Source organism: Opisthocomus hoazin, chromosome 1 (assembly GCF_030867145.1).
Source record: "Opisthocomus hoazin isolate bOpiHoa1 chromosome 1, bOpiHoa1.hap1, whole genome shotgun sequence".
Taxonomy (NCBI): domain Eukaryota; kingdom Metazoa; phylum Chordata; class Aves; order Opisthocomiformes; family Opisthocomidae; genus Opisthocomus; species Opisthocomus hoazin.
The window spans coordinates 27,742,287-27,768,341 of record NC_134414.1 but is presented as its reverse complement, the minus strand read 5'-3'; the positions used below and the strand labels follow the sequence as shown (position 1 = coordinate 27,768,341).

Genomic DNA, 26,055 nt, shown 5'->3' with positions numbered 1-26,055 from the left:
ACAGAACCACCAAATATAAAGTACATACACACACGTTTGTGTGACTGCCTGCCACCATATCAGTCTGCTTCGGTATCGCAGCCTTGCCAAAGCCTGACAAAACCCCAAAGGAGAGCATGGACAGAGCTGGAAACGCGAAGTGCGACACGAAGAAAAGGGCAACGCTGCAGTTTTTTAAATGCTGTCTTCATTTCGCGTGGCCAAGAGAATGACACCATGGGAGCAGTCAGAGCGCTGCCTCAAAAACCCCTCCTTCTCCATGTTTCCCACGCTTAGAATCCTAGAATCATTAAGGTTGGAAAAGACCGCTAAGATGAGCAAGTCCAATCATCAACCCATCACCACCAGGCCTGCTAAACCACGTCCCGAAGTGTCACTTCTACATGTTTTTTGAACACCTCCAGTATGGTGACTCAACCACCTCCCTGGGCAGCCTGTTCCAATGCCTGACCACTCTTTCAGTAGAAAAATTTTTCCTAATTCTTCCTTTTCATTCCTGTCTCCATACTCCATTGGTCCAAATTCAGCTCAAAACACAACGCTTGAAGACAGAGCCCGTCATCCCTCCGGGCACCCCCTGTGCAGCCTCCTCCTTACCCTCCATGTCTCACCCACTGCTCTCCCGAGCAAAATTCGCCTTTTTGTGCGAGGGCCGCAGCGCTGACATCCCTGCGGCTGCACTCCACCCTCGGGTCCATTCCTGCAGTGCTCCCGCCTCGCCGGCGAGCCTCATGTAACAGAGTTTGTGCACCGGGACTCGCCTTCCCCAGAGCGGTTGTTTGGGTTTATCTTTATTAAATTCCAGCTGCTTAAGCCTGGAGTGTTGCTGCAATGTAGCAAGACCAGTTTGAATCCGAGCCCCTCCACTTGGATGCTGGAAACCCATCTCCAACCTGGGCATACCTGCAGATTTGGTATTTTCTCTGCTATCGGGGGACCAGAGAATCGAGCGGGAACCAGGACAGTCCCTTCTGAGGCCTTTTTGGCAAAGCCCCCTGATGTCCTGGGAAGCTGTTGACTGGCAGGGTTTGAGTGGTGCCCGGCGAGCGGCAGAGGCACCTCGTGGGGATTTCCTCTCCATCGCCTTCCCCCACTCGCTCCCAAGAAGCAGCTGCTCAGCAGCCACTGTGACATTGTGCGGTGGCCCCCAGAGAGCCCCGGCAACCAGGCACCTTGTCACAGGAGGAAATTCACAGAATCACAGGAGGGCTGAGGTTGGAAAGGACCTCTGGAGGTCACCTGGTCCCTGCTCAAGCAAGGCCACCTAGAGCCAGCTGCCCAGGACCACATCCAGGCAGCTTTTGAGTATCTCCAAGGAGGAAGACACCACCACCTCTCTCGGCAACCTGTGCCAGTGCTCGGTCATGCTCACAGTGAAATAGCATTTCCTGATGTCCAGAGGGAACCTCCTGTGTTTCAGTTTATGCCCTTTGCCTGTCACTGGGCACCACTGAGAAGATCTTGGCTCCATCCTCTCTTCATCCTCCCTTCAGGTATTTATATACATTGACGAGATCCCCCCCAAGCCTTCTCTTCTCCAGGCTGAACAGTCGCAGCTCTTGCAGCCTTTCACAGAATCACAGAATCACAGAATGGTAGGGGTTGGAAGGGACCTCTGTGGGTCATCTAGTCCAACCCTCCTGCCGAAGCAGGGTCACCTACAGTAGGCTGCACAGAACCTTGTCCAGGCGGGTCTTGAATATCTCCAGAGAAGGAGACTCCACAACCTCTCTAGGCAGCCTGTTCCAGTGCTCCGTCACCCTCAGAGGGAAGAAGTTCTTCCTCATGTTCAGACGGAACTTCCTCTGCTTCAGTTTGTGCCCATTGCCCCTTGTCCTGTCACTGGGCACCACTGAAAAGAGTTTGGCCCCATCCTCCCGACACCCACACTTCCGATATTTATAAGCATTGATAAGGTCCCCTCGCAGCCTTCTCATAGCAGAGATGCTCCAGTCCCTTCACTGGACTCTCTCCAGTATGTCCATGTCTCTCTTGTACTGGGGAGCCCAGAACTGGACACAGCACCCCAGGTGTGGCCTCACCAGTACTGAGCAGAGGGGAAGGATCCCCTCCCTTGACCTGCCAGCAATACTTTGTCTAACACAGCCCAGGATGCCATTTGCCTTCTTTGCCACAAGGCCCATTGCTGGCTTATGTTCAACTCGGTGTCCACCAGGACCCCCAAACTCCTTTCTGCCAAGCTACTTTCCAGCTGGGTGCCCCCAGCATATACTGGTGCATGGGGTTGTTTGTCACCAGCTGCAGGACTTTGCACTTCTCCTTGCTGAACTTCGCGAAGTACCTGTTGGCCCATTTCTCCAGCCCATCAAGGTCCCTCTGGATAGCAGCATGACCCTCTGGTGTACCATCAGCCACTCCTCTAAGTTTGGTGTCATCTGCAAGCTTGTTGAGGGTACATTATGCCCCATTATCCAGATCATTAACAGAGATGTTGGACAGTATTGATCCCTGGGCTACACCACTAATTACTGGCCCCCATTTAGATCGTCCCACTGACCACCACCCTCTGGACACAACTGTTCAGTCAGTTTTCAATCCACCTCACCATCTGCTTATCCAACCTGTACATCAACAGCTTCTCTGTGAGGATCCTACAGGAGACTGTCAAAGGCCTGACTGAAGTCCAGGTGGACAATATCCACTGCCACTGTCTCATCTATCAGGTCGGTCGATTCACCATGGAAATTTATCAAGTTGGTCAAGTGTGACTTCCCCTTGGTGAAGCCATGCTGACTACTACTGATGATTTCTTTGTCCTCGATAAGACTGAAGATGGTTTCCAGGATTAGCTGATCCACCGCCTTCCCATGGTGAGGCGAAGCTGAGTGGCCTGTAGTTCCCTAGGTCATCCTTCTTGCCCTTCTTGAAGCTGGGGGTGATGTGCTTTCCTCCGGTCCTTGGGAAATTCTCTGTTGCCAAGAGAGATCAAAGACGATTGAGAAAGACCTTGCAATGACATCTGCCAGCTTTCTCAGCACTTGTGGGGTACCTCCCACCAGGGCCAACGTACTTACACATGTGCACGTTGCTTAAGTATTCCCTGACCTGATCCTCATCCACCAAGGCTATGCCTTCCTTGGTCCACCCTTTCTCCTTCCTCTCTGGGGCCTGGGATTCCTGAAGGCAAATGACGCTCCTTTGGCGCGATTTGGTTTTCCCAGCTCACCCTAGCTGTCGTTACCACCTTATTACCTTTTAGGTAGCTGCAAATTGATTGTTTAATAATTAATTTTACAGGCCTTTTAGAGCTGAAGCCAGGCTGCCTGGGCAGCAGGTTCCCGCGTTGTCCCCTCCGCTCCCCTTTGAGAGGTTTCTTTCGCCCTAACTCGTTTCTGTCAGTGTCTCCATTTTCCATTCGCTCTTGCAAATAATTATCAAAGGTGTTGGAATATTGTGGGATGAATTTTGCCTTCTGTTCCTCAAGTCTCTGGTCACAACTAGGCTTTCAGCATTGAAATTATTGGAATAAAAGATGTTGGATGCGTTGGCCACGTGCTAAGCACTGTGCTGATGCTCATTTTTTTCTTACACGCCCTTAGTGCCCACTCACAGAGCTCCTGCTTGCTGGCTGGTCTGTCCCTGACAGAAGCTCTCAGGCTCCCACCTGCAGTTAAAAGTCATAGAATCAGAGAATCATTGAGGCTGGAAAAGACCGCTAAGATCATTAAGTCCAACCATCCACTCAACACCACCAGGCCTGCTAAACCATGTCCTGAAGTGCCACCTCTACACGTTCTCTGAACACCTCCAGGGATGGGGACTTCACCACCTCCCTGGGCAGCCTATTCCAATGCCTGACCACTCTTTCAGTAAAGAAATTTTTCCTAATATCCAATCTAAACCTCCCCTGACGCAGCTTGAGGCCATTGCCTCTCGTCCTATCGCTAGTTACCTGGGAGAAGAGACCAACACCCACCTCACTATAACCTCCATGCAGGCAGTTGTAGAGAGCGATCCCACCAACAGACAGAACTTACAACCCTATTTTTTTCTGGTTGTCCACTGCTTCCCTCCCCCGCTCTCCTACGGGACAGGCCGGGTGCGAAAGGGAAGGGACGTTCTTCGGAGGGAGCAGACGCGGGAGCCGCCCGTCCACAGCCCCGCAGCGCGCCGGGAGCAGCGGCCCCGACCCCCTCACAGCCCAGCCCTCCCGGGGCCGCTCCCGGGGCGCAGCCGCTGCGCGGGCACAGGCCGCAGCCCCCCGCGGGGACGCGCACCCGCCGCGCCCCACCCGCGTCGCGCCAGCATCAGGAGCCGCGCGGCCCATGATGAATTTACCGCGTCTCTGTGGCGCAATCGGTTAGCGCGTTCGGCTGTTAACCGAAAGGTTGGTGGTTCGAGCCCACCCAGGGACGTAACATAAGATTTTTGTGGCGGCCGGTTCTTTTTCCTCCCCTGAGGGCCGATTCCGCGGCGGCTGGGTGCGGCCCGCGGCGCCTTTATGCCCCTGGGAGCGGCCTGAGACCCGCCGTCAGCCGCTGGGCCTCTCCGGCGTGGAGCGGATCCTCCGCCATGCCAGCTGCCGGCGGCGGGGGCAGTGCTGCGCCGCCCACCCCGCCACGCTCCGTGGGCCCGCTCAAGGCGGCTGCAGAAAGTACGCTTTGTATGGGGAGTTTCCGTAGTGTAGTGGTTATCACGTTCGCCTAACACGCGAAAGGTCCCCGGTTCGAAACGGGGCGGAAACACCAGCTTTTCTTTTTATTTTATCTTTTTCTCCTTCTCGTGTCAAAAGCGGGCGCCAGTTTTCCCGGTTCCTCCTTCAAAACCCGCCCGCGCTCGCGAGGCGGCAGCGCATGGCGAGGGGGGCATCCCCCGCGGTGAGACACAAGCGTGTCCTGGCCCGGGGAGGGGCGGGGGGGGGCGGCCTGCCCCCGGGGCCCGGAGGGGAGGGGGCGAGGGCCGGCCGGGGCGGATTCCCCTCCGCCAACAGCTGCTTCCCTCGCCTGCTCGGGAGGGAGGAGAGGGAGGCGCAGCTGGGACCGGCTGAACATCGCCAGAAAACTCCAGACAGCACCCAAGAGGTTGAACACACGGTCCCCTGACAGAGGGGTATAAAACAGTTCGGGGCTCCGCCGCTCTCCATCTCCGGCAGAATTTGCATTAACACGACCGGTCGCGGGGACCAAAGTTCATTTTTCTAAAGAGGGAAGGGGAGATGCTTCCTCGCCAGGTACTTCTGTGGTGGGTTTCCCAGCGTTCTGCCAACCCTTGCAGCTCACGGGTTGTTTTAATGTGTTGCCTACTTGCCCTGTTTCTAGACTGGACACGATTACAGGCAGCCCAAACCCCATCCTGGGCATTACAGAAGCCCCTTTAGATAGTTATTTGCATAGAAAATTAATATAGACCCACGTCCAAGGAGAAACACCTCCTGAGGGTTTCTTCAGCCTCTCCAGAAAGCACAAGCTAGAGGCACCCGGGCCCCAGCAGGTTACTCTTCCAGTCCCTACATTAAAATAGGCCAGGCCTACTTCTTCACGCTCCTTTCCCAGCACTCGCTCTCCTCCGTGGGCCCCGTGGCTCCGCCGCATTCTCCTGCGCTGTGCGGTGTCGGCGTCTCCCTGTTAACCGCTGCGCTGTGTTTGTGCGTAGCGGCGCAGAAGCAAGCACGCTGCAGGCTGCGTCAGCCCTGCCACCCTGCTAGCCTGACTGCCTCTCGCTCCGTCCGCGCCCTGTCTTCGGTCTATGCTTAGCCTGTAAGCTCTTCCACTCCCAGACCGAATCCTGGTGGATTTTCAAGCACAGCACACGCTTAGAGCTGCGTAATCTGCTCGGGAGGTAACACGCTTGGCTCCGAGCGCGAAGGGGCTCGCACGGAGAACAGCAGCTGTTTAGCTTTGCGAAAGGAACACAGGCAACACACAATCACTCTTGTTGATAACATTGTCAAGGAGGGAATAATTACTGAAAGCAAAAACCGACGCTGGAAGAAGAATAAATGGCGATAGCCAGCCATGAAAAACGTCAAGATCAAAATCAGCTTTGTAATCAGCACCACAACGAATGTCTGGAGCAGTGCCCTAGCGGGTATGCAGCTGAAACTCCAGCCAGCAGCCCCTCTGCAGAGGGGCTGGTTACTGTAGGCAGGGTGTGAGAAGGCAGCCCTTTTCTTTTCCCTGTACTCTTTGATAAAAAGCGTTTGAACACATCACGGAGTAGTAAGATCTGAATTGGAGTGCTACCTCCATCACAGAGCTGATTCTGAACTAAAAGCTGTAAATCTCCAAGTGCCACAGCTGCGCCTTTCCCGAATCAGAAGACACAGACTGACAAGATTATGTGATGCAAGAGGTGAAGAAACACGTAAAATATAATCCCTTCAAGTGCTCAGAGCCAGTAGACTTTTGGAAATTTACCCTGTTACACTGACAGAACCTCCAAACACAGTGAATGTGCACTGATAGAACCTCCAAAATACAGTGACTATCTTCTGCTCACCGATCGTGTTTGCTGTATGCCCACCTAGTGTATTTCTAATCAACAGAAAATGAACACAACACTTTGTATTCTCTTCATGGCAAATAAAAAGCTGAATTTTAAAACTGGTCTTAAAACAAAAAGTCCAGTAACAACCAAATTCCAACTGGTTTCTTTGGTCACGGGGCTTTCATTCAACCTCAGCTGAATTCTCAGTCGCGCAGGATCAGAGGCCGTAAACCATTTATGGATACACACAAATCTGCACAGCGTCACCTTCAGCTAACTATTTCAGAAAAAGGCAGCAGAAAACTTGCAGCACTAACAGATCTAGTTTCATACTCACTTTGATCTCAAGTGCTATTTATTTGCTCTCTGAGGTTCCACACTGTACCCCATGAGCTGCAGGCTGAGGACTCACACGCCCGCTTGAGGAGGTGCTGCTGGTGGAGGCCAGAGGTTCTTGCTTCTGTCTAGGCACACATGCCCAGCAGATTGATGCGCCCCCATACCCTTCTCTGCTGTTAACCTTATTGTACACCTTACACCAGGACCTTCTCATCTTCTAGTGGGGTGCCTTCCTCACGCTGCCCTGTGCATTCTGCATCACGGCAACCCCAGGCTTGCTGCTGCACTCACCCCAGGGTCCGTGTCATGTCCCAGTCCCTGGCGAAGGAGCTCCCACTTCACAGCTGGAGTCCAGATGCTCACAGATGGTATCTACACCTGCAGGCAGCTCCCCACTGCTTGGGAAAACCTGTGCAACAAGTAGTCAGGGGTAGGGAGCCACATTGCTTTTCAGTGGTTTGAATGTATAGAAGCCATCGGTTGGAAAACTCTGCAGGAAAATCCTATCACCCCCCTCAAGTGTTGTAGGGGCACCTGTTTTATTCACTGATAAATCAAACTCTAATTTTGGACAGCATTTTTTTTTTTTTTAATAAGGAAGTTCACAAACAGGCAAACATTTCACCAGCATTACACTGGCACTTTACATTCAGAACCCATTGATTTGTTTTCTATTGTAATGTTACCAATTACAACATTTAAAACAAAGAAGGACCTCAAGTTCTTTACAAAGACTTGTATTTCAAGAATGAAACCATTCATTGTCTGAAGTGCTAGTTTGATAAACATGTACATAATTGCAACAGAAATAGCTTGGCAAGGTGAGTTCAGTGCCACTGACAGTTTTTCGAACACTTTCTGAACCTGGTTCAAGCAACCCAAGACCATTTAAATCTGTAGTCATGCCTGGTAATAACAATTCTGTTCAGCCGCACCTACTGGAGAGTGAGGACTTGTATTTTGAATTCAAGATCTGAAACAGTGAAAAAATGCAGAATACCCCTACAAATGGCTGAAACAGAGACTTGCTGCTAAACCCCTTGTTATTTCCGAGTACGAGAAAACTAATTTAGCATATAATACCCTCAGCTGTGTGTCTATGAATTTAAAAAAGACTGCTATCTAGCAAAACAAAAGCTGTACAAATGCAGAAACACCACGGTGTGAATCCCTCTGCTTACTCACTGCTGTCTTGCCACGTTTTCCATTACTTTCTTGCTATTGACCTTGCCTCTCCTTGGCACTCTCGTATATGGACAGGGGTGCACAGCTCTCGCCATGGAAAACTCCTAGTGACAACAGTAAGGGGTGCTAACTTACAGTTAACTTTAAATCTTAGAAACCTTTCTTTTTTTAGTGAATTTGCAGCTCTGAATAACGAAAAGTTACATCTGATATCCTTTCTTAGTGCTGCAAACTCTGGCCCAAATCTTATTAATTTTACTTAAAAAATAACCTAACTCAGAAGAATATTCTATCAAATTATATTTTTAGTTAAATAGGAAAATTTCTGTCATGTATCCATCCTTCCTTGGATCTAAGGAGTGAGCCTGTAGGACAGTAGTTCTGAAAAGAGGAGAGCTCCTAACAGAATACCAGCCTCGAACTTAGTGTTGCAAATGATCTTTGTACCAAAGGATACAAACATCCCTGATTACAGAAAGCACTTTTTAAAAAAAAAAAAAAAAGTCAGACAAAATAACTGCAGGAGTTGGGTGGTCCTGTAAAATAAATCACTACTACCTAACATTTCTTAAACCATTACACCATCAAGACTACTGAAGTTTACTATTTCTCAAACTCAGTAGAATATGGATAAATTTCCCATATTAAAAGCAGCAAACATTAAGACTCACAGGAGTTTTTAATTAAAAATCATCATCATATCTGACAGCTAAAATAACTGCTTCTCACAAAAATAAAATACCTTAAAAACTTATTCGTCTCTTACAATAAAATTTTAAGAAAAAAAATACCTCAAATGTAAATTGTTCAAGTACAGCCAGTGTGCAATTAAACTAGTTAGAAAATATAATTTAATAGTGCTTTGTCTCAAAATATACATAATACTGAAAAATACTTAAAACCAAGAAACCAAGTATTTACCAAGTTTCAAACAGAGTTTCATCAAAATGAGGTAAGTCTATGTCACCTGCCATTGAGCTTGGTGCTGAAATGGAGAAGAGGTCTTCAAGGATATCCTCCCTTGTTGGACTCTCAAAAGTAAGCTTTTTCACACTGGGTTTGTTTATTGTATGAAGTTCTGAATTAGTGTCCTTTACAGGACTGTAATAATTGTGGTCCTCGCTTGTCACTGCTGCATGAGGCACACTGGCCTTCTCATCGGATGCTGTCGCTGCAACGCTGCTGTCCACCATTTCCATATACTTACATTCGTCTTCACTTTTTGGAGCCTCTAAGGAAGCAACAGTTGAAGTAGGGGACAATAATTCTGCCAGTATTTCATCATTGTTATTACGGCTAGTGCACCCTGACACAGAGTTCGCACTAAACTCAGATTCATTACCAGCAACATCAATCTGATACTGCAGTTCCCTTAAAAAGCTCTGCAATAATTCACTGTCATTGTGAGGTGCAACCTGTGATGGGGCACTTGCGTCTCCGTTCACAGGTTTTTCATTTTTCATCTGTTCCACTGCTAGCCTATCCAGCGAAGCCAACTTCTTCTTTTTAGCATTAAGTTTCTTTAACAGTTTTAGGCGAAGTTTTTTTGTTTTGTCACTGTCTGACTCTTCTGCCTTCCCAGAGTTATAGCTAGGTGAATGAAACTGAGTCACTTTACCTGAGGTACTCAGCATACTTCCCGACTTATTCCAAGTTGGACCTTCAGTAGTGGTATGACTTGCTGTTGGAAGACGAGTGCTTTGAGAAAATCCTTTGAAATTTGATAAAAGATGAGCATTCTTACTCTGAGAAGCCACTGACTTCGGGGTCTCAGTTGTTTTGTTTGTACCTCTGCTTTGAAATCCACCAAAGTTACTCGCTCCCTTAACTGGCAACCGCACTTCACTCATTTTTTGCATTGAGGGTGTTCTGCAACTTCTCTCATTCTTGAGAGCTGAGGCACTTGACGGCATAAAAGAAGTATTCTTGCTTAGTAATTTCTTTACCCAGCTTCCTACAAATCCTCTTTTTTGTTCTTTGTGTGAAGGCTGAAAGGAATTACTGGAAGCAGAAGAATTGGCAACCTGAGAATTACTGCTTGCATCTTTAAAGTCAGGTGATTTTTGTGTAATATTCTCTACTGGTGACAACTTCTTGTTTAGCTGTAGTTCTGAATTTAATTCATGTTCTCCGTTAGGTAAATTAGTTCTGTCATCTGTTCTTTGAGCAAGTGACGAGTCGGATTGGTTAGGGTTGTGTTTTTTGGGCACAGAAGGAGTAATATTTGCTGGCCTCAACTCTTCTACAGGTAAGCAAATGCTGGAATTTTCATATAACGTGCATTTATTATTCACAGCTAGACTAGTTCCAGTAAACTCTCCTGTATATGGTGTATTAGGTGAAAAAGCTGATTCCTGCTGTTGTGGTATGCCCATTTCAACAAGGTTATTTTCCACCATCCGTCCATTCGGCAGCAATTTACCTTCTGAGTCAGCCTGAATTTCTTCAAGCATCAGTGTTACAAGATCGCCATGTGCCAGGTTCTCTAAACCATGATGAACAACACTTTCATCCTCAGCTAGCTGCTGCTGTTTCTTATCTGGAGTTCTCACAGAATCCTCTTTGTGATGTTCTGCAGGTATTTTGTCTACAGTGTTATCCAAACCACAATGCAACACTGTGGAATTTGACTGTACATCATTCAGAGGAAAATCTTCAATATATTTACTCTGGAACTGTGAATTCAGTTCTTCTGGCACATGGGATGATTTCCTTTCCCAGATAACAATATGAATCTCTGAAGGAGGAACTTCAAATCTTTTGTGTCTCTTGCAGTATGGCCCCTTTAAATCATCACATTCAAGCCAAGTTCCTGAAAAATAAATAGCAACCAGTGTAGAGACTCAGAGACGTCTAAAATTGAAGTCACTATCCTCAGACACTTGTCAAATATTTTTATTAACCCATTCCCCTGACAAGCAGAAAGTAAAGGGTTTTTTCTCCATTCTTTATTACATCAGAGAAAACTGGGAGATTTCCACTGTAAAAAGATCACACACAAGCAGAATTTGCAGCAATATTATTACAGGTCAGAGTAGGTCAACCACAAAACAAAGCTAAGGGTTTTTCTGTCTGAGCTAATGATTCTGACATTTTGTCTGAAAATACCTGCACAGGTCTGAGGGACGAACCACCTCTTCAATTAAGTTTCTCTGTAGACCTTTACATTGCCTGGGTGAGAGGCACTGGGGTTTAAGAAAAACTCCTCATTTTAATAATCTGCCTCATCACCTGCAAATTGTTCATAGATCATAAGCAAATGTTTTACAGCTTTAAGAATTTTAAAATAGAGATATATGATGTAAATGATGTTCCTAACTAGGGACTTCACAAGTGCTTTCTCTTCCTATTTCTTCTTAAACTCTGGCAGAAAAGACATACCAAATCATTTTAAACCAAGGCAATTTTCACATCGCCACAACAGAATCACAGAATAGTGGGGGTTGGAAGGGACCTCTGAACATCTAGCCCTACCACCCCTGCCAAAGCAGGGTCACCTGCAGCAGGCTGCACAGGACTATATCCAGGCGGGTCTTGAATATCTCCAGAGAAGGAGAATCCACAACCTCCCTGGGCAACCTGTTCCAGTGCTCCATCACCCTCAGAGGGAAGAAGTTCTTCCTCCTGTTCAGCTGGAACTTCCTCTGCTTCAGTCTGTGCCCGTTGACCTTTGTCCTGTCGCTGGGCACCACTGAAAAGAGTCTGGCCCCATCCTCCTGACACCCACCCTTAAGATATTTGTAAGTATCAGTTCAACCAAACTGAAATCTTCACCCTGAGTAACAAAGTTTCCACAATTATTCACAAATTTTTACGATGAAGTTTAGAATACAGACAAAAGAAATCCTTGTTATTATATATAGACTGTTGAGACTGTTGCAGTAACCCATAAAACACTATGTGAAGTAGACTCATGAAGTCTTATAATAGAATTTATGGTTCTTACCATCAGGATTCAAAGACCAGGTTATGAAGTGCTGCTTATCTGTTTGATACTGAACAACAGATGTTACTTGGTAGGTGTCTTCTTCAAACTGAAATGCATAGTTCTTCAGGTTGTTATGTGGCAAGCCTTCTACGAAATGTAACATTAATATCGAGGGTATTCTAATAAAGAAACAATAAAGAACCAGTTTATTACAACAAAAGTGGCAAAAGTTCCTAATGAGAAGTCAGGCATCTCAAAGAGTATGTAGTCCTGCCCTTGCTATTCTGCTTCCACGCCACACTCTTTGGATTGTACAGTAGTCAAGGGACAAGACTAGCCCAACTGGATATACCATTTTGCTATAATTAGGGAAAAAAAACATGATGACATAAGGGATTTGGGGAGTGAGGAAAAGGTGAAAAAAGACAGGAGATAACTGTGCCATAATCACAGTAGGAAAGGACATTGATCCCAAGCTAAACTAGTAAACAGATGATCAAACAAAAGTTTTATCCACCAACGGCAAGCGTTGTGAAAAGGCTGACACTGGATATGAGCTGTCTATATTTACTACTTGGTGGTAAGTATTTATGACCTGGCTCAAACACATGTGCTGGTCAGCATGTTAAACACTGCTCTGCTTTGTGCTTATTAAACACCATTTGCCATTTCACCATTTAAGAATGATCTGAAATCTTAAAAAGTGAGTATTTATCAGAGTTTAAAGTTTAGAATCTCTGTAAACCCAAGATAATAGTTTGGGTTTGAAAGTGGTATGTTCAATAAACAATGTCTCAGAATTCTATGTATTTTATTTTGAAGTTCACATACTCAAACTTACTTTTCAAAAATCATTTGTCGTCTTTGAGATCTATCACTGCAGTTGTTACATGGTCCAACATGAACAGCGTTAAGTGGATGCCAGTCAGGGATTATACTTGTGAATGTTGTTAGTGTTTTCCTAACTCTGGGGACACACACACAAAAAAAGAGCAAGTTGAGTTGCTGATCAGAAAACAATAAATATACACATTTTACCAGGACAAAAAAGTTATAAAAATGTTATGACAAAGCCAAATTCTACTCATATTCATGCCATTTCTGTGAATTCCACTGTGACTGCATCACATCCAAGTCAACACTGAATTCAGTTCTGCCAAACAGTACCAGTCACCATTTGTTCTCAGCAGCTCTGTGGCCTTCAATTTCACATTATTTGCTCTTTCTCCCTTAGCATGTTATCTCTGTTTCCTTTCCAACGTAAGACAGAGCTTGTACCAGGATCCACATAATTTACTAGCTAATACAGAATCTCAAGCAGAGAAGGAAGCGGTAACAAATTACCTCAGAATCCATGCTATACAAGGTCTTGTTTTCAAAAAACAGTACATTCAGAGCTGAGATTACACAGAGGTTATATTGTATGAAAATACAATGTACGGGATATTAAAGTGAAATAACGTAGTTTATTCATTCATTAGCCACAGAAAGGACTTCCTTTATATTCAACCTAACCTAGATTTTCCAATTTTTTAAAAAGACACAGTATGTAACAAAGGCTCTTGAACACATCCTATTAACCAGGACTACACATTAGCTGGCAGTGTAACAGATAGCACTGATCTCATCTCACTTGGGGATCTAGAATTTTATTCTATAAACCTAAGACAGTGCAGAGAAACAGGTATTTTTCAAGTAAGGCGAGCCGTCTTCTGGAGGTGTCTCTCTTTCCCTGCTGACTATAAAAGGAGCCTAAACGACTAGCTTGTACCTGCAGTTACACAGAACCGAATCAATTCTCAAGAAATTACTTCCCTGTAATACTGCTTTAAAATAGATAAATTACGTGAGAGAATCTCTGATTCTTTGTAATCCAAATGAATATTACAGATATTCTGCAACAGCAAAAGTGTACTATGCATATATTCTTCAGAACCACAACAATTTGCATACTTTCAGCAAAATATCAGAGTGAGCGTGGCCAGGGACTCATGAAGTTACCTATTATTTTTTTCTTAATTAAGTGGTAACGTGGCTTTCTGAGATACGACACAGCAGTAAACTATTTGCAAATGCTAGACTAAAAACGTGGATCACGTAAAACTTCACCAACAAGCTTAAGCTGTACAAAACCTAGAGATCTGAAGAAAATCAACTACTACATACAGATTTAAAAAGGTAAGGTAGAACAGTAATATGTAGAAGCTACTTAAATAAAAATCTCACCGGTCTTGGTATTTGTAGCCACAACGTACACATTCAAACTTCCATGAAAATGAATGCAAGAACAGTTTCTCAGCTTGTTGATCCAGTTGCAAGAGTAGAGGGAGTGCAAACACTGGACTTTCCTTCTTACCTTCAAAGACGAGGCAGAAAAAAGTCACCGAATATTTGAAATCAGCTTTCAGTACTTCAAAAAGGAAGAAGAAAAGCTTATTGCTATGATTTTAGTTCCAGTTATCCCTTCAGGGCTGTATTTCTAATCCTCACAGCAAACGGATTTATCCATGTTATTAGGTTGTTACCAATGACAATTTCATGACCACAGCAGATTTACAAAGATGAGAATATGCTCTCTAAAAACCCAAAAACAGTCACAGGACAAAACAGCTGATCACACTCAAAAGTATGAGTATGTCACCACCACCACCAAAAAAAAAAAAGTCTTGAATGCATACGTACATACATATTTTTATGTACCGACATACTACAAGGCTTTACATGCAGAGTATCCTTAAAGTAAATACTGAGATGCTGCACTAATAACTTACCAAATTCACACTTAAGCCGAAGCTGAAGCTGCGTAAAAATTCTGCTTCTGATTTCATTGAGATGTGATTCTGCTTTTGGAAGAACATCTAAAGAAAAAAATACATATGCTTCGATGTATTTATGTGTAACATCCCCACCCTTTCACACGCATATGTACCCCTAACACGTACTCATTCTCTGCAAACTGATGCCTTTCATATTGACCCATTTGCCTAAAACTGTTGCTAAAATAGCCAGTGCTTGGTCTTAATTGATTTCATAATTAGAGAAGAAATTACAGAAATTTTACACATTTTACTGCTGTCTGCTAACCAGAATTTACTCAAACTCACTTAAATTATGGCTAAGAATCTATACCAATAGCTAGATAGTAATTACATTTAAGGATAATGCAACTAGACATTACAAACACTGGAGATTCAGAGATTAAGAGTAGATTTTAAAACCTAAACATTAAGATCAAAAGTCCAAAAATTTGCTTACATGCTTTGTAATGATGTCATACAATTCGTAATAAAAAATTTGTCTTGTTCCAGATTAAATAATAATTTCCTAAATTTGCCTTTAAAATAGTAACAATTGTTACTATTTTTAAATAGTGTACCTTATGTACCTTATTATGTGTTTTAAATTTACAAGTTACATTGTCCATACACAAACACATTCTTTAAGCCCAAGCAAGAACGTAACTTCTACTACACAATCATGATCATAACCTGTACAAATGAAAGGAAGGATTTAGAATAGCTGTGGAAACTACTTCTTACTTATAAAACCTATGTATATAAAAAAGGTAAAAAGCAGTTTCTTGCAGCTCTATTGCTTTTGATTGTTTTTTTAAAAACAACTGTATGTAAAAGATGCTGAAAAAATACACAGAATACACCTATTCTCTGCAATACTTTCTACCCAATCCCCTCTCCACTGTTGCCCAAATAAGCTAATTTGTTATGCAGTAATTCCTGAAAATGAAAAGGTTTAAGTTATCTCAAATGACACTATATTCTAACACCTAACATCCTTGTTTAAGGGCTCTTGTACACCAGAGCTCCTTTGCAAACACAGCACAACAGCTGGGAGAGAAAAACATCTCAGATAGGTTCGGTGATGGTAGATGGCTTCCAGGTAATAGCTGAAAACCTGAAATCAACAGCCTGACTCCCTGGCAAGCAGAATATATGAACTACTCCAGAATATTTTTGGAGTATTTTTTCCCTCACTATAAAATAGTATGTTTTCTCCGCCACAAGGTAGATTAAACTATTTTTGACATATCTATTATTTATCCCAGGAAAGATGAGATTGTTCAAGTTATCTAATGCTGTTGTGGGACTACGGTCTATATATTCAAACACATACTTTTCCTGGAATGTCTATTGAAAAAAAAAAACTTATAAAAGGTACTGACTAACCAGAGCTTTGTATTAATTCTCTAACAGATGACCTCTTAGAAGTTCAGACTGATGACACCAATGGGTCCTTTCAAGAGGACTAAGAAAGATCTTCTTTTAAGAGTCTTAAAGTGAATCCACAGTACCGAAAAAGATGAAAGGCCATACTAGATGACAGTGACACATCCTCCAGCTGTGCTGCCTGGAAGGCTGCACCCAGCCGTCCATCACTGCCCCTGCGCTTGGAGGTTACCGTCCTCCAACCTGTGAAGCTGCACACGTGCGTACCCACTAACCCTTTCCCGCCAATACGAACCAGGCTAATGTGTTTGACTGTGACTGGAACAGGTGAGGAAGCTCTACCACCCCCAGCACAGCGTGCAGACCTCAGGGGAAGCGTTCCTTCAGTGAGCGCAGCTGGAGCCAGAGCAGAACGTATGTTCCCAGCTTTACTATATTTGGTGCAACAAGGCAACTGCCCGTTTATACATGGATACAAACCACAGCAGAAATTATTTTGAAGATTAAGATTAGAACAGCATCTTAGTATGTTAACCAACAGAGGGGAAGGAAACAAAGTAAGGCTTAATTACTTGCACAATTCACAAATTCTCTATGTGGGATATGGCAAAAAAAAAAAAATTAAGTCAAGAGATGCTTAGTGTTTGATGCTTTCAAAGTGTGCACGTTTGCCCCAAGAAAAACAATTTCAGAGGTTACTGGGATTCTGCTAGATAAAGCACACTATTCTGCAAATTCATGGTAATGAGTTGTAACTTATTCTTTTGTGATCTTGAAATAAGAGTGAAGGAATATTTAAGTGCACTGTACTACAATCTATATGTTTGTAGCATATCAAATCAGCCTGAGTATGAAAAAACAGCAGCTAAATTTACTCACCTTTTACTTTACTCCTTTTGCAGGCATTCAGAAGCACACTTGCTTGATTATATTTTGTTAAGAGTTTCTGGAGTAAACATTTTCCATCATTATATTCTTCCGCTAGAGCAAATTTTAATGTTTCTAAGTGTACCAGTGCCGACAAAATACAATCTAACCAACAAAGATTATGCGTGTTTCTCCACTGCAGACACAAGTCTGTGTTATTAGTGGAACCTTTATCATCTCTGAGCAAAATTTCAGGTGCTGTTGAGCAAAGTTCAGAATTTGGCATGAGCTGTGTTCTGGGACTAGAAGTCTTCGGTGGACTTTCTTGATAGTTGGTTGTTTCAAAATCCAATTTCTGCACACAGGACTCCACATTGTTAGTAGGTTTTTGCCGGTCATTTTGTAACACATCATGTACTCTTGACTTCGGAATACATAAGCTATTCTGATAGCATTTGACAACAGGGTCTGTATTAATAGTGTGGTCAACATTTACCACATTATTAGTTCTTGCTTTTTTTGGATGCAGTTCAATAGGAGAAAAGTCACTGGTATCACACAATTTCCTTTTCTTATGAGTAGATGGACCTTGATGGTTTTCTGAATCAGCAGGAGTAATTATGTTGTTTAATGGTTTATAACCAAGTGGGTAGATGCACTAAAGGCAAGAAAGAAAGAAAGTTACAGTGAAATCTACAAAGCAATGCCAGCTGAACAAGAGCTAAAAAATGTACAAACCATACTCTTAAAAATGGAATGAAGGACTTCTGTAAAGTGGTGTTTAAATTAAGTCAATACAAAAATTCAACACATGTACAACAGGAAGTGTGTTTTATCCAACCACTGTCTTATAAGCAACCATGTAGTAAACATATCAATAGTGATAATCAGCACTACTTTTCCAGTAAATGCTACCAACCTCTGAAAACAACCTAATTTTACTAAGAAGAGTCCTCTTCTCCTATTCTGCTAAATCCATTCCTGTAGGGTACAGATTTGACACTATCTCATGCTGGAGAGATTACTGGTGCCAAAACTGGCTATCTTTTAGGCTAGCCCAATATGTTAGACCAGGTGTTGGTAGGGTCCTACATATATAGCTATTCTGCAACCAGAATACAGTCAAATCTGCTATTAGCAATCTCCAGAACAATACCATGATTATTTAAAAGCAGGGAGGGATAGGAAAAGCAACTCAGAGACCCATATAGACCCATACAGACAAGTCTAGTCTCTATCTGCTAATTTAAAGGCACCAGTCCATATGAGATTGCTATACCCTCCCCACATACACAAAGCAGTGGAGAAGGGAGAGGCAGCAAGATCACAACTCAAATAATAAGCATCACATAAACCCAGCTAAGCTTAAACTTAAAAGGGGGTGTGGAAGAACAACACTGTAATTATAATTACAAACCTATTTGCATTAGCCAGCCTTAAAGGAGGAAAATGGGAGACTCACATCTGCAAGAGTCGTGTATTACATGGATCATCAAATTTTCACCTTGTGTTCCGATTCATACAAAGATTTATTTAGTACCACTTGTGTACCCTTGTTACATAAGCGAAACTCTCCTTTACTCATTTTAATCTACTCTTTTTAATTCTTTAGGATAGCTAGCTATGCCTAAACACTGCATGTACACAGTTCAGTTATGTTTTTGTCTATACACAGGCAAACATCACCCAGCATATGGACTCAGAGGGGTCCTATTTCAACAGTCTGCTTACCACCAAGAAAATCTTGGACTTAAACAGGTGTAACTGCTGAAGGTAAAGGCCTCTGCACGACCAAACAAAATTTTTAACTAGTGTAATACCTGAGGATTTTCACAAAGAAAAATGGACTCTTGAAAATTAATGCGGTAAGTCCGTAACACTTGGATCTGGCCCTTCTCTTTGCAGACTGGGCAATACTCATGTGCAGTTGTTTCCACAGGACTACAGTTCTTAAAAACAAAAAAGAAAAAAAAAAAAAGAAAAAGTAGCATAAACTTATGTATTTCATATACTATCCCAAGGTAAGACGTACATACCAAGACAGAAAACCAACGTGCAACTTCTAAATACAATACCTAATACAATATAAAAAAGTAAACTAGATTAAGTTTTTTTAAATATATACAAGATAGATATTCATATGGTAGTGTGTTCTAAAGAAATTTATCTTTTGGTTTAAATATTCAAATATTTAATAAGGTATCTTTAACAACACAATTACGCAACATTTCATTCTACTTGAACTAAACGATAGAACACTTATCGCCAGGGAACACAAGCTCAGATCTTTGAAAGACAAATCAATTTTCATAGGAATGCAAACAGTCGTAAAAAGTGCCAGTAAAAAAAATCATAGGCACAGATTTACTTAGAACAATCTTTCGCCATTGTTATAGATTTCCGTGGAACATAATTTTGAGATTTTTTTTTTTGTAAAATTAAGACCAATTAAAAATCTCTTAAAGCAGAGAAAAATACGAACTTTGCACACATGTAAAACAAGTTTCAACTGACTTTTCCCAAATACCCCACCATGTGGAGTGTCGATTTCCCTATACCAGTCCCTCCTTCAATCACTTGCAAACCATTTGTAGTCTTCTGGGTATCCATCATTCTGAGCCACTGGCTAATTTATGTCACTTGTAACAATGTCATGACCACTAAGGATTTTTCAAAGACTCCTGAAAAATAAGAAGTGGATAAAACAATTAAGGAAAAATTAGATTAAATTTTGGGAAAAAAAAAATATACTATCAGTAATGCAGCCTGTATATTCTGTGGAAATGAATTCAGAAGAGTATTTTCTCAACTGAAAATACTTATTTTCTAGTGCAGATTATGAACTCAAAACCTTAAATTAAGTCACATCATAGATCTAACAGCTTTAGGCCCTGAATTTGCAAGCTTATCTATTCTTTGCACTCTGCAAGGTCTCACATATTTTCCAAGCCCACTATACTTTGCAGAAACATAGATGTCTTGCCTGGGAATCTCAGCTTACTACATCTAACCCTCAGAAAAAAACAAGGTTCTTTAAAAACTGCTACAATAAGATCCCATACAGTAATAGATGGCTGCTGAGGAACATCAAAAAACCACAAATAACTAAAAAAAAAACCCCACTGTTGCATCTTTCAAACCAGTTAATTTAGCACACAATAAACTATTAAAAGTTTAACCTGCAAATGTAATAATTTTTAACTACAGAGGGGCATCCTGCTGTTACCGCCACTTTTTGGAAAGTTCTCCTAATGTTATTTTAACAATGTTACAGACTTCCTAGCCAACTAAAGCTCTTCCACAGCTATCATTGCTATATAACTCTCTTGCCTATTTTACAAGTGACATTGAATGTTCTATTTCAAATGATTTCCCAAATTCAGGGTCAAATTTTTACTTTCTCACATATCACACATACAGACAGACACATTTGTGGAGGATAGCTTCAATATGAACCAGGTGCACAGCAGAAGGCAGCTCCTTAAGTCCATTCCTTCACTGGCACTGAGGCTAACTATACCGTGAATCAGCCAGAAAAACATAAGAGGTTTAGAACTACAGGGACACAATTCTGCTCCTGCTGACTTCAGATGGAACTAACTAGAATAAATAGGTATCTCATTGAGATGCAGCAAGTTGAATTTCAAAGTCATCAATGTAATATCTTTCCTTCAGCCACAACTGTTCCGTTTTCATTACTTCCACTGAGTAACATCCTCTCCCACACCATGATGTCCTTTCAACCCTTTCTTACTCTACAGCACCAACTCAGATTACAGTTCCTTTTGAAAAGAAATTTCCCAAGGCATTCTTGGAGACTTGTGTAAACACCAGTTTGACCCAAAACCATTTCTAATACCAGGCAAGGAGAAACCCTAAAGAGCTGGACAGAACGCTAAAAACCAACATAGCATGAATTTAAAAAGCGCAGTAGGAAAATGTAACAACTCATTTCAAATCAGTCCCCAATGGCAACCGAAGAGAGGGCCAAAATGAGATGATGGTGTGTCCTATTGATGCTTTCAGCATGCTCACCAGCACTTTTCAGAATTACTGGGCTGCAGCATGTAAAGACAGTATATCCTGACTTATAAAACTAATAGTTGTAATGGGAGGTAAGAACAAAAATATCAACCCACGTGCCTCAGCATGTGTGTTTAGTTTTCACGGTAGAGTTGGAATATGGACAAGAAACAGCAGGGTCCTGGGCTCACTCAAGGGAAAAATTAATGAATTAGCTCAAAGTATACAAGCTTGCTGGACTACAAAGGAAAGGCAAGCTCTCTGATTTTTCACACAGTGGCAACAACACGATCACACTGTGACTCAACTCTATTATCGTATGTTTACTCTAGCCAGGAACTTGATTTTTTTTTATACAGTTGAAAGTTGTGCAAACATCAACCACACTAGAACACATAACAACTTTACTCTCCATGTTATAGCAAGTAAGAAAATGTCTCTAACTTGCTGAGGGGACTTTTAGTCAATTCCTTGGCCTGAAGCAGTCTCAGGTCTCCAGAGTAGATAAAACACATAGATTACATGACTGGAACCCTAGGCAATTTCTCACTACATAAATACCACACACAGTCAAAAAGGTTAGTAACACTAATAACCTCTAGGTTTTTCCTATTCAAGCATGCCTTGGTTTTATAAAATATATTTATTTCTTTGCAAGTCAAAATTTATTACTAAAACTATATTATTATATAAATACATATATATTTATTTCTTTGCAACTCTGCATCAAAAGCAGTGTGGCCAGCAGGTCAAGGGAGGTGATTCTGCCCCTCCACTCCACTCTGGTCAGACCCCACCTGGAGTCCTGCATCCACCTCTGGAGCCCTCAGCACAGAAAAGACATGGACCTGTTGGAGCAGGTCCAGAGGAGGGCCACAAACATGATCAGAGGGCTGGAGCACCTCTGCTATGAGGAAAGGCTGAGAGAGTTGGGGTTGTTCAGTCTGGAGAAGAGAAGGCTGCAGGGAGACCTTATTGCAGCCTTTCAGTACTCAAAGGGGACCTATAGGAAAGATGGGGACAAACTTTTTAGTAGAGACAACAGTGACAGGACAAGGGGTAATGGCTCTAAACTGAAAGAGGGTAGATTTGGACTAGATATAAGCAAGAAATTCTTTACTCTGAGTGTGGTGAGATCCTGGAACAGGTTGCCCAGAACAGCTGTGTGTGTCCCCTCCCTGGAAGTGTTCGAGGTCAGGTTGGATGGGCCTTTGAGAACCTGGTCTAGTGGAAGGTGTTCCTGCTCATGGCAGGAGGGGTTGCATCCAGATGATCTTTAAAGTCCCTTCCAACCCAAACCACTGCATGAATCTATGGTAAAAAGTACCTGGCTTTCTTGATAACAGTGAGCTGTACCTTGTCAATTAGTACCTTATATATAAAAATCAGTTACAAATTGCAGTAAGGAGATGACAGAACACTAATTACACCACAGTAAAGAAAACATCTCCTCTTTGTTTAAAGGCTAAAGGGACACATAAAATCGACCTTCTTGTAAATCACCTTACAAGTCTTCTTTCCTTCATCAAGAGAATATTGAAAAGATGAAAAGAAACAAACAAAAGTTTGAGGAAAAAAGTGAGAAAAATTTACACTGTGTTGTTACCTATCCATTCTTTACATGAGAAGAAACCAGAGCATTAAGTTTTTTCTTTATCTGCTATCATAACTCTAAAAACTCAAATCACAGCCCCCCCCAAATAATTACAATTTTGGCCACAAAATATATTCCATTAAGTGCAACAGTAACAAGACATCATTGCTGTCACAAAGTAATTATCTCTACAGACCAGCCAGTAAGTGCTGGGCAGAATTGCAGTTCTTCCTCAAGTGGAACCAAACACAAATACCCTTCCTGCAAGAAGTCTAACACAAACTAAGGCAAATAAAGATGAAACTGATGAAGCTGCAACATAAACCACTGTGGTGCTGTTACTCCACTGTTCTAAAAGTTTCTTGTACAGTCAGACCTCCCCTTATTAAATGCTTTTATGGGTGTATGACAAAGGACAGGGACTACATGTTTTGTTGACAATTCATTCAGTTCTTCTTAAAAAAATGTGGGAAAAATATAGCCCAGACTAGTACAGTTTATTACAGCTGCAGCTAAGAGATGCAGGATTTAGAAGTGCAACGAGGCTGATGAGGGGTCTAGAGACCAAGTCTTATGAGGAGAAGCTGAGAGACCTGAGGCTGTTTAGTCTGGAGAAGAGAAGGCTGAGAGGGGACCTTATCACTCTCTACAACTACCTGAAAGGAGGTTGTAGTGAAGAAGGTGTTGGTCTCTTCTCCCAGGTATCTAACGATAGGATGAGAGGAAATGGCCTCAAGTTGCATCAGGGGAGGTTTAGACTGGATATTAGGAAAAATTTATTCACTGAAAGAGTGGTCAGGCATTGGAACAGGCTGCCCAGGGAGGTGGTGGATTCACCATCCCTGGAGGTGTTCAAAAAACGTGTAGAGGTGGCACTGAGGGATATGGTTTAGTAGGCATGGTGGTGTTGGGATGACGGTTGGACTCGATGATCTTAGAGGTCTTTTCCAACCTATGATTCTATGATTTCAGGAAGGGACTCAGCGCGGGCAGAGCCTCCATCTCCGACCCAAGGCAGCGTGAACGAGGGGCGCGGGGGTGAGGTGCCAGCTAACCAGCTGCCAGGGCTGCCCAGTGCACGCAGTGCCGGCCTTCCTTCAGCACCAGAAGGTGCTCAGCTGCTCCAGACAAACCTACGGTCAAACAGCCTCCTTGGGCTCCAATCCACACCCAGAGCAATCTACACCCAGAGCAAAGGCTGCAGAAGGACAAAGTGGTTATGGAGTTCATCGTTAGAACGTAAGAAAACCCTTGCAAGGGGAAATACCTGCCTGCACACACGCACCAGTACCTCACGTACCTCCCTCCAGCGCACCTCCCGCCAGGCTGAGGGAACGCACACCGCACCCCCACCGCTACTGACGTGAAATACTCAGTCGGCATTTCGCGACCCGCGAGGCAGCCCCTCTTCCCTCTCCCCTCCCACACCCGCAGCCCGGGACTCCTTCCTCGCCCCGCCGACAGCCGCCCGGCCCCGCTCTCACCTGCGGCTGCCTCCGCCGCCCCTCGGCTACCCCTGCCTCCGCCGCCGCTCCGGGCCCTCGGCGCCCTGCGGAGCACACGCAGCCCTAGAGCCGAGCCCGCCCGACCCCCTCAGCGGCCTCCCCGCCCGGCCCGCTCGGCGGGCGCGGCCGCCCCTCGCCGCCGCTACTCCCCGGCCGTTACCTCAGCACAGCCGGCCCCGCCGAGCGCTCCTCACGCCGCCGCCGCGCAGCTTCCGGCGATCCCCGCCGCCATGCCGGCCCGCCCCGCCCCGCTCCCGGCAAGCAGCGGAGGCGGGGCCGCGGCCAGGCGGGAGTGGGGCTGCGCAGCGGCGGCGCGGTCGGCGCCTGAGGTATTCCCCCTCCCCTCTCCTCCCCCGGCCCTGCTTCCTCGCTCGCCGCCGCCGCCGAGCGGTGGGAGGGGACGGCCGGGCCGCGGCCCGCCCGCCTCCGTGGGGGCCGGCCCTGCGCGGAGCCGGGGTGCGGTTTGGCCTGGTCCGGGGTTCGGCACCTCGGGTCCAGCCCTGCTGCCCTAGCGCCGGGGGGCTGGTCCCGCCGGTTCGGCCCTGGTGCTGCGGCGGGGTGCGAGGCTCCCTGCTGAAAACCTCGCAAAAGCAGCCTGGAGCTTGCCCCGCGGGGGTTCTTGGAGGTTTCAGTCTCCGGAGGTTGAGGTGACGCGGGGCTCTGGGTCTCAGCCAGCATTTCTGCACCAGCAGTCTCAGGCTGAAGTAGCTCGGAGTGTTTGGTGCTGGCTTTTGAATCCGTGTTGGCCCCTTTTCCTCGAGCGTCGGCTGCAAGGAGCCCAGCAGCAGCCGCACTGAGGTCAACGCTCCGCTTCAGTTGCGTCAGAAAGGCTGTCGGCGTGGAACGGGCCAGCGTGGTCCCGGCGCTGGAGGGTGGAAGGAGTCAGGAAATTGGTCTAGCGATAGCACGAAAAATGCCTTCTCTCTTCTTGCTGGCCTCGGCACCGTACTCTGGGTTGCAGCTTTAGAAAGCTTTCACTATTGTATGACTTACAACGTGAGATAATGTTGATATTGTGTGACTTACAACACGAGTGGCATGGTGGCTCCAGTGTAACATCCGTAATCTAGATTTGTGCTCTAGTTATTCCTACTTTGATGTGCACAGCAGTGTTCTGAAGACTGAATTAATGTTTGAGGGTATTTTGCTCTACTGGAGGAAGTTGTCGGCCTGCCTGGAGAAAGATTGCAATAAAATTTGGTAATAATTTTGTGAGGAGTACATTTTAAATTGGTCTTGGGTTTTGATCTATTAGTGCTTTCGTTCAGTATGTATTTTTTTCGGTGTACTTTCATCAGGAGCGTAAAGCGGTTTTGGGTATGTTGAGTAGGAGAGGGAACTGACTGGCTCTGCAGCCATCGAGACTGGTATTTCCACATACTCAGCACATCAAATGCAGTGTGTGTATTTCATCCCTTTCTCGGTTGGTGGAGCTGACTGTTAAAACTGGTCAAATAATGCGATATATTGATTAATGTTGTTAAGTAGTTTCACTAGATAGTTGTGTGTATGCAGTGATTTTCCTCATGGTGTTTTAGGACTCTGTTGTGGTTTTAGCTCTACTAATACTCATTTATGGCTAAAACAGAGTGTTTGGATGTATGAAAATTAATATGTGCTCTGTTGATTATTTTCAATAACGTATTTTTAGCTCGATTTCATTGTAGGCTAGGTTTTTAGTTTTCCCGGGGGTGACTAGGGTCCATTGCTTTGTTTTGGGCTTCCACCAAGCATAAGCTTTTTTATCAAGTGTATACTGCCTAACAGGTGATGTTGTAAAAGCTGTTTGCTTGTGTGTGTGTTTGTGCTCTAGAATGATTAAGCAGACTTTTTTCCTACTTGTTAGTAGGGACTGACTCTGAAAAAACTCCAGTATCGATTCCAGTTCTCTGATCAGTTAGAGTTCATGACTTCATGCTATTAAGATTTTTAAAGCTACCTAATGCCTCAATTTTCTGTTTTGTCCGTGCCCCCCCTCGCCAG

The 26,055-nt window shown here is 44.2% G+C and overlaps 1 protein-coding gene and 2 non-coding genes across 6 annotated transcripts; 2 read left to right on the top strand and 1 right to left on the bottom strand.

The window, feature by feature from the left end:
* The first annotated feature begins 4,302 nt into the window (after window positions 1-4,302).
* TRNAN-GUU (transfer RNA asparagine (anticodon GUU)) lies at window positions 4,303-4,376 on the top strand. Its single transcript has one exon. It is a non-coding gene; the product is annotated as a tRNA-Asn (tRNA).
* Window positions 4,377-4,633: 257 nt separating this feature from the next.
* Window positions 4,634-4,706, top strand: TRNAV-AAC (transfer RNA valine (anticodon AAC)). The gene has a single exon. It is a non-coding gene; the product is annotated as a tRNA-Val (tRNA).
* A 2,655-nt stretch (window positions 4,707-7,361) lies between these two features.
* On the bottom strand, window positions 7,362-24,324 carry USPL1 (ubiquitin specific peptidase like 1). 4 transcript variants are annotated; one of them, XM_075420058.1, is made up of 9 exons: window positions 24,233-24,324; window positions 19,465-19,631; window positions 18,771-18,899; window positions 16,963-17,608; window positions 14,671-14,757; window positions 14,126-14,255; window positions 12,741-12,866; window positions 11,918-12,078; window positions 7,362-10,783 (listed from the first exon to the last, which is right to left on the bottom strand). In XM_075420058.1, exons 2-9 carry the CDS (start codon window positions 19,561-19,563, stop codon window positions 8,889-8,891), a joined length of 3,273 nt encoding a protein of 1,090 aa, XP_075276173.1. In that variant the 5' UTR covers window positions 19,564-19,631; window positions 24,233-24,324; the 3' UTR covers window positions 7,362-8,888. The 4 variants fall into 4 exon arrangements, with proteins under 4 accessions (XP_075276173.1, XP_075276179.1, XP_075276192.1 ...); XM_075420064.1 differs by lacking the exon at window positions 24,233-24,324 and adding an exon at window positions 23,224-23,948; XM_075420077.1 differs by lacking the exons at window positions 19,465-19,631; window positions 24,233-24,324 and adding an exon at window positions 24,052-24,081.
* Window positions 24,325-26,055: the final 1,731 nt, after the last annotated feature.